The sequence below is a fragment of the Erigeron canadensis genome, chromosome 8 (assembly GCF_010389155.1).
Source record: "Erigeron canadensis isolate Cc75 chromosome 8, C_canadensis_v1, whole genome shotgun sequence".
Lineage (NCBI taxonomy): Eukaryota > Viridiplantae > Streptophyta > Magnoliopsida > Asterales > Asteraceae > Erigeron > Erigeron canadensis.
In genome coordinates, this window is record NC_057768.1 from 11,736,787 (window position 1) to 11,745,801 (window position 9,015).

At 30.7% G+C, this 9,015-nt stretch overlaps 1 protein-coding gene across 1 annotated transcript; it reads left to right on the plus strand.

Annotated features, from left to right (window-relative positions):
* The first annotated feature begins 990 nt into the window (after positions 1–990).
* LOC122579451 (probable L-type lectin-domain containing receptor kinase S.5) lies at positions 991–7,335 on the plus strand. The gene is made up of 3 exons (XM_043751635.1): positions 991–2,014; positions 2,399–2,819; positions 6,292–7,335. The coding sequence occupies exons 1-3, from the start codon at positions 1,172–1,174 to the stop codon at positions 7,110–7,112; spliced, it is 2,085 nt and encodes a 694-aa protein (XP_043607570.1). The 5' UTR covers positions 991–1,171; the 3' UTR covers positions 7,113–7,335.
* The last annotated feature ends 1,680 nt before the right edge of the window (positions 7,336–9,015 follow it).

Sequence of the window (9,015 nt, forward strand, 5' to 3'; positions counted from 1 at the left end):
CCCCCCCCCCTTTTACAACTATTTGTGTTCACTATACTTTGGTATATTGATACACTTCTGGGACATAATAGAAACACAAATGTATATTGACACACGATGATTTTCATGATGCACAGTAAAAAGAAACTTAATGTTTTATTTGTTTTACTTTAATAGTTGTTTTATTTTACATAGAATATATATATATATATATATATATATATATATTTGCTTTTGTTAGTGTACAAAACAATAATGATTATATGTTTTATGTGAAAATAAACAACAATATCGATTTAGTTTAATCAATTGCAAATTGAAACAACGCGTAAAACATATAAATAGTCATATATGAAGGATATTTGAAATAAATATTTGAAGTTTGTTCAACTTATTTTGATGGATTTTATTGTCATTGTTGTATTGTTTTAATTTTGTTACTATTATTGTTTGGATAAGTTACTGAAGTTGTAGTATAATCATATGGTATAAATATTAATCTTTTTTTATATAAAGTTGGCTCAAACCAATAAGTAATTAAAAACCGACTAAAACCAAAAAAGATCCAAACCGAAAAAACCGAAATCCAATAGTTTTAGATTTCAAAAATCGAATTATAGCGATTCGGTTTTTGGTTTATTAAAAAATCGACCCAAACCGAACCGTACTTACCCAAGTATGTACTTCCAATCATGTACAGTGTATGTATACCTATATCGACTATATCTATAATTGTTTTTTCTTATGAAAGGTCGACTATATATATCTATAGTGGAAAGCTACCATGCTGTTAACAATATTTAGCTGACTGCAATTACCCTCACATCTAAGAGGATGATTATTTGTTCATTACATGGAAAAATCAGATGAATGTTTGTGAGAACAGCAATACTACTGCTATATTTTCCCATATCTATATCTATATCTATATATTAATATAATATACAGTTATACACCCCGTATAAAGAGAAAAAGAATAAAAATATTATAATCAAAACCCCAATGGACATAGCACTTTCCGAGGAACCACTCCGAACAACCTCCCCCTGGCCTCCTCTCTAATTTATTCAACATCTTAAAAAACCATCACATTTCCAAACTTTCATTTCTTATTCATTCTCTCTCTCGTTCTCCCTATACAAATTAAACCAATCTTCACCAACCCTAAACACAGCCCACACCAATACATGAAATGGGAGGTGCAATAAAAACTGCCACCATAATCTTTTTGTTCTTCTTTTTCTTCTCTGCAACCTCAAAAAACTTGAAAAACTTCAGTAAATCCTTCCATACATTCAACAAAACCTTAGAACAAGTAGCCAACTCAGAACTAAAGTTCGAAAACTTTGCAAAAGTTAGCCAAGATGCATTACAAATAACCCCTGACACCGGCAACCCCGGTGTATTTAATCTTAAGAACCAATCTGGTCGAGTCATGTTCAAGAAACGATTCAAACTCTGGGAGGGCTCAGCTACTAGCAACTCACGTGTTGCTTCATTCAATACATCTTTTCTTGTCAACATGTATCCTCAACCGGATAACGGCAAACCCGGTGAAGGGCTAGCTTTCTTAATCGCACCCACAATAGATATTCCACCAAACAGTTTCGGTCAGTATCTTGGCCTGACTAATCAAACAACCGACAATCAAACGAATAATGGGATCGTGGCTGTTGAACTTGATACTGTGAAACAATCATTCGATAGTGATAATAATCATATCGGTCTTAATATATATTCCATTCAATCTGTTGTTTCTAAACCATTGTCACAAGTTAATGTTACTTTGGCTCCTGGCCCGGATCCTGGGTTTCATAATGTTTGGATCCAGTATGATGGTGTGGAGAAAGTTATTCGTGTTTATATTGCGGATCAAGCCCAAAAAGAATCTCCTACTCCACCTAGGCCCAGAACGCCTATTATCGAATATCCACTTGATCTTAGGGGAACTGTGGATAAGAATTCGTATTTTGGGTTTGCAGCTTCCACCGGAGATCTAGTTGAGTTGAACTGCGTTCTACGATGGAATATTTCGGTATGTGACATTCATCTTTAATTATTTTTAATAGAAAATATCAGTTGTGAGTAGATAGTCTTCCTCTAGTTAACCAACAATGTTTAGATTTGAGACTTAAAAAAAAAAAACAAAAAGCTTATTATATGAACCACTAAACCAAGAGCTGATTGGTACATTCATTTTGTAATTGAGTACGAGTTTCGTTTTCTATGAACTTATGCTGTTAAACTATATTGAAGAAAAATGTAACACGTCTAAATAGTTGCAATTGACACAATAAGCTTATTATATTTTAATATATAGTTATTTTGTTTATCTGTAGAAATATATATATATAGAAGATAGAAATAAAAATATAGATACATGAAACTAAATTACTATTCATTTTATTTTGTTAAACAGATAGATTACTTCCCAGGGCCGAAAAGTAACACAATGACAATATTGCTTAGTGTTGGGATTCCGGTCGTGTTGGGTTTGATTGCGTTATTCGCGTATTTTGGTTATCGTTATTACAAGAAGAGAATGTTGAATAGGTCGCAATCAAATATTTTAAGCCGGTTGAGAACGTTGCCTGGAATGCCAAAGGAATACAAGTTCCGGGAGCTAAAGAAAGCGACTAATAACTTCGACGAGAAGAGGAAGTTGGGGCAAGGGGGTTACGGGGTGGTTTATAAGGGCGTGGTGCAGGAAGAAAACAATGAAACCGTGGAAGTCGCCGTGAAATGGTTTTCTAGGGAAAGTCTAAAGGGTGAAGATGATTTCTTGGCTGAACTTACGATTATTAATCGTTTAAGACATAAACATCTCGTTCGATTATTGGGTAAGCTTTCTTTTCTTCTACTTGTTGCTAGTTTTCTGTATTTTGTTGTTTTTATTATTCTTTTAATTTGTCATTCTATACTATTTCAAATATCACTAACTTCTTAGCAAACACGTTGGTCTATTGAGTTAGAACATTAAATGAGGTCAAACTTCCTTTATTATTTTGTGCCTATAGAACATGTGAATAATACGAGTATTAGTTTTTTTTTTTTGTTTAGCCTGGCTAGCCGCTAGAGTTATATTGATAAGTTGGTAAGACTCAACTAGGGGTGGTTTTTTTTTCCTTTGAAAATACCTTATATTCCATACGTTTTGTGATCTATATATGTTATATTTTGATTTAAATTTATGGATTAATGCTAAGAAGTGATTTGGATGGGAGAGATGATGACACCTTAGCATTACTATATTATATATTGATGTAAAGCAAGTGGGAAAAGCTTGGAAACAAAGAAGGTTACTTTTAATTAGTTATATCTAGTGAGTGGAAACTTTTTGAATTACCAAATGTGTTTAGTTGAAACTTGTGTCTGAAAATTTATACTTTAGTTAATTAGATCATCTTTAACGTGTTGTCGAATAACCTTTTTAAGAAATTTTAATAAGTATGAAACAATACATTAATTTTAATTTGTTCTAGAGAAAGTATCATTTTTTTAACTAGTATGTATGTACGTACCGAGGCATATTTATTATAAACAATTTTAAAATCAGTTTATCTCGATACACATTTTAACTAGATACATAGATATAGATTGATTTTCGTATTAGCAATTTTAAAAGTCCAAGCTTATAACGAGGCGGCTGACTTTATATTTAGTACATTAAGATTATTTTTTAAATCTTAATTCGTAATTACAAACGGTAGTTATGTTTTAATATAACAGTTTTCATACATATAATAACATGTTATATATAGTTTCCATGTATATGTTAATAGTTTTTCAGAATATAAAAGAATAAAGGTCTTAAAAAAAGACGGGAAGTGGTGGGTGGAGAAAACGAAAATGATTATTGTTTATCTAAGGAATAACCTTATAATAGAAAAAGAAACATTAGATCCAGAACAAAAGGCTACGGAAACTTGTAGTTTATGTATCATGAGTTGTAAGAGATAATTTAAATAAAAAATGACAATCATGTTGGTAGATAAAGATGAAAAGTAGGGTCGTTCATATTTTTGTTGCTTTCAAATTGGCAGGCTGTAGCCGATTAAATAAACCGTTTTTTTCTTGGACATATTAATATTGTGCTACTTGCTTTTGTTTTTGTTTTTATTCTCAAGTTTCAAATATTCTGACTTAGTTTTATTCTTCCAACTTTATAAAATATATTTTTTATGGACCTATTTTTTCTTTCACATTTTCTCCATGGCACAATTAGTGGTCGCTATAATATAGTCGTTCTATAATATAATAAAAAAAAAGGTAATTGGATGGGATAAATATAACAAATGAAAATGCATGAAAACAACTTCACAGATATTTACTCGTTGGTAATTAGTTAAAATGCTACATTTTCTTACACTACACATCAATTCTACACAATTGAATTTTGGGGAAAAAACCAAAAACAAAAAAGCATTGTAATTGATAATGGTCAAATTTTCTATATAAACTAACTACTAATATTTAAACTTATGAAGTTTAATTTCTCCTACTTCAAACTTACTCCAAAAAGATAGAATCATACATCATAAACAATTCAATAAGCCTTTTTTTATTTCCACGTAAATTCACATAGACTTTGTCACTCATGTAATCTAGAAGTTGACCTTAAAAATGTCAAAGAACTAAGTTCTTACGATATATGGTGTATTGATAGGATCAAAGGCACATGTTGTCAATTGTCATCATGTATTACTTTTAAACCCAATAATCGGAATAATATGTTGACAAAATCAATTGATAGTTTCGACGAAGTTAATCGTTACAAAAGTTATTTTATTGATATTTTTTGTCTAAAATTTCTTAGTTATTTCATTTGACTTCTAATAAATATGCATAAAAAATGGAATAATTTCATTTTCAAGATTGGCCTACAACTGTTTGATTTTATTCTTGGACATGCCATCTAAATTTTGTGTACTTTGAACCTAAATTTGACGGACCCTCCAACAACTTGCACACTTTCATTATTATCCTCGTGTTATTTACAATTTATATCATGTTATGGTTTGGATTTTGGAGACAGAGGTTATGGTTGATCCTTATCCCATGTAAAAGGTTGGTGGATTTTTTCTACCATTTAAGTGAAAAATGAAAACAGTCTCTCTACTTAGATAGATGTAAGGCCTGTCTACATCTTAACCTCCCTTATACACCGTTAAATTATTGAGTCTCAAAACCCGAAAAATCAGAATTGAACAGTTTCTTTCTTTCTTTTATAATATTAGGTGGGTTAAAAGTTTAAGAGTTAAAAATGAGTCACGTCTATTTTTGTTTCTCTAGACATATATAAGTGTGTATGGATCATTTGGTTTAGGGTTTCAAGAAAATTTGAATTAAAGAGATTGTATAATAATGTTTTGTTTTTTTTGTTTTTTTTTTAATTTAAAGAGATTGTATGCTAATGTTAATATAAAAAGAAAATGTCAATTCCTTTCTATTAAAATTTTTCATAATTTTTAAACCAAACAACCCATAAGAATTTGAAATGTACCAGGTCTTTCTATTTATTATTAGACATATCTCGATACTTCTCTCATTTTTTATACTAATACTAATAAAATAAATTAGCAGATAGGATATTTAAAGTAATTATATTGTTTAGTTAACTAAAGGTTTACTATCAACGATTAATTAAGGTGCAATAGTAACACTAGTGTTAATATTTTTAACAAAATAATAGTTAAAGTAAAACACATGTCAATGTAAGGTTAGTCTAGAGACTTTATCTTCCATGATTGTTATTGATTTGTGTAAATGTGGGACAGAGTCGTTAAGAAGTGAAAAAAAAAGATAAATAGGAAATATTTTTTATGTTCCATATTAAATGTCTTAGTTTGATATTTTAAGGTTTTTTTTTTATTTTTTTAAATTTGACCGTAAATGTTTTTGTTTTTATTATATAACACTTGATATAATATATATGAATTGGTTGAGTTTTAAATGTAATTTTCATTGATACGAATCACTTTCACTAATATATACGGTCAAAGTTAAAAGGAAAAAAACTTAACTAGTCAAAATAAGACAATTAAAATGATAAGAAAATAATATATTAAATGGTAATAATGAGACGGATAAAATATATAATAATGACAACTAAAAAAAAGTTGACTCTAAAGTTACAATACTTAACAACAAATGTTTTATTGGTTACTGCATGATCTTTCTCTAAGTGACATCAAAAATTAATCTAATCCTTTCTGTTTCTGGGATGAAATTATGTTTTACCAAAATTATGATACCTAAATTATACAAATCATAATTTGGAGATGTACTTAGTAAATTTGTTGAATTGGGCAGGTTGGTGTCACAAAAATGGAAAGCTTCTTCTAGTCTACGAGTACATGCGTAAAGGCAGCCTTGATGCACACTTATTCACAGTAACTGGTGAGCCATTGAGCTGGACCTTGCGGCGCAAGATCTTAGCCGGTGTCGCATCGGCTCTCCACTACCTTCACTATGAATATGACCAAAAAGTTGTTCACCGAGACATCAAGGCTAGCAACATCATGCTCGATTCAAATTTCAATGCCCGTTTGGGTGATTTTGGGCTTGCACGTGCCCTTGATAACGAAAAAACATCGTACGCTGAGGCTGAAGGCGTTCTTGGAACCGTTGGTTACATTGCTCCCGAATGCTTCCACACTGGAAAAGCGACCCAACATTCTGATATTTACGCCTTTGGTGCTCTGCTTATTGAGGTCGTTTCTGGTCAACGACCTGGAACAAAAATCAACGGGTTCCAATTCATGGTTGATTATGTATGGTCGTTGTATCGAGAAGGGCATATCTTGGATGCTGTTGATAAGAGACTAGCAGACGATTATGACTCCGATGAAGCCCAGCGACTCTTGTTATTAGGACTTGCTTGCTCTCACCCTATAGCAAGTGAAAGGCCCAAAACCCACACCATTGTGCAGATATTAAATGGGTCGATGTCGGTACCACCAGTTCCACCCTTTAAACCAGCTTTTGTGTGGCCTGCAATGATGCCAATTGATGACATGTCGCTAGCTACTTCAATAGACACAACCCCGATGTCCATAACTCAATACGAAACCGATTGGAGTCCCTTGAGTCGAGAAAATTACTCAGGCTACACGGATCGATCCATGGTTTAGTTTCTTTTGGTACAACTATAACCTTAGGTGGGGTGATTCTTTTTGGTTCTTTTTTTCTTGTCATTCTATATTTGCCTATTTGGTTTTTCCTTTGGTTTTGGCAGAGGAAAATCTTCTGCTTGTTATGATAGTTTATAACAGTAAATTTGTTTGTTAATTAATAGGGTCAATCGGGGACAAGTTATGGTCTTGTATAAAATTTTTGGTCTATGCTTTTTTTTTTTTGGGTATTTCTATCTTGAGAAAAACATAATACCTCATTTGTATAACATATTTTCTTTATATGTGCTTTTGTTATCCAAAATAGAAAATAATTGGGTTGAATACAATTTAAAAACCCAAAATAATTCTTACGTTCATATATATTATGTACGTAATATAACCATCTCGCCATCATCTATTTCAATTTTGTAACCTCACTACTTGCGCATGTTTACAGGTCATCACCAAGGACAAGAATTTTGACATTTAAATCCTGTGTTTCAAATATATTCGAATAATAAATTTATTTGTTTATCTTGTAAGTATCCGCATTTCCACGAGATGCTTTCACGTAATAATTCATGAAGCCCATACAAAATTATATATTCATAATTCATAGAAGCAAGCTCTTTCTTGTGTACATCAGTTATTTACCGACTTAGCATATTACTAGTACGCTGTAATCTACATATATAGTTTCACATGTGACATGTCCTGTCAAAGATCATCCAGCCTTATTGTTCATCATGTTACACAGATCCAGTTTCAGCAAGATTAATTTTAGGTAATCATTGGACATTTTCTGTTTAATTACGTTGCTTAAGAAATCATTATTAATGTTGGTTAACTAAGTCCTCAGCTCAATTATGTTGTTTCTTTCCCCCTATGCTACAACCTCGATTTATATCAGAATTATTGGACGGCTTAATTGTTTATCGGTGTTATGTTGTCTCTAAGCCAAAAAAATATTGTTCATGTTAATAAGTACATAACTAGAAGGATTGCGTCGCCCATTAGGCTTTGTCGATTTATACATCTTGTCACGATTATCTACTATTTTTTTTGGTCAATACAAAATATTACAATTTACTTCAGTTTTGCATTTGTTGTTGTGTTTATACATATATTAGTTAAAAACTTTGGTACATTAAATATATATTTATTTAAAAGAGATAATAGAACCACATTAAAAAGTTTGTAGTGTTGTGGAAGAAAAGCAAAAATAAAAAATACCAAAAATGAAAAACGAAACTGTGCAAAAAAAACAAAACAAAAAACGGAAAAAAAAAAAATACGATGTGACAAAATCTGGACGTTAATGAGAAGTGCGACATAGAATACGAAATGCAAAAAAAAAAAAAAACATATATAAATAAACAATATAATAACTTTGCTTAAAAATTTCTCATATAACTACATTAAAAAGTGTGTAGTTTTGTGACATTTTAAATAAAATGTAAAAAAACCCATTAAAAAATCAATATAATAACCTGCTGAAAATTTTGTCATCTTAAATATATAGAGGTTGGATATTATAAAACAAGGATTAAAGTGAAATAAATAGGACAAGATCTTGACCCTTAGATCATGGTTAAATTGATGCACGAAGATTCACGAAGTAATTGATGCATGATGATTTTCATAATGCACGGTAACTTTCAATGAAGAAAAACTTATTATTTTATTTATTTTACTTTAATACTTGTTTTATTTTATCTAAAATCTAAATATATATTTTTACTTTTTAAAAGAATCTAAAAATGCAAACCAAACAAAACCACTATATATAAAAAATCCAAATAAACCTTAAGAAAAATAATATGATAAACCTTTTTTAAAGTCATACTAGATATATATGTTTGCTTAGACTAAACCGAGTGGTTAGCTTTTTGCCCGACCCTCGCCCCATTTCGCTCGACGT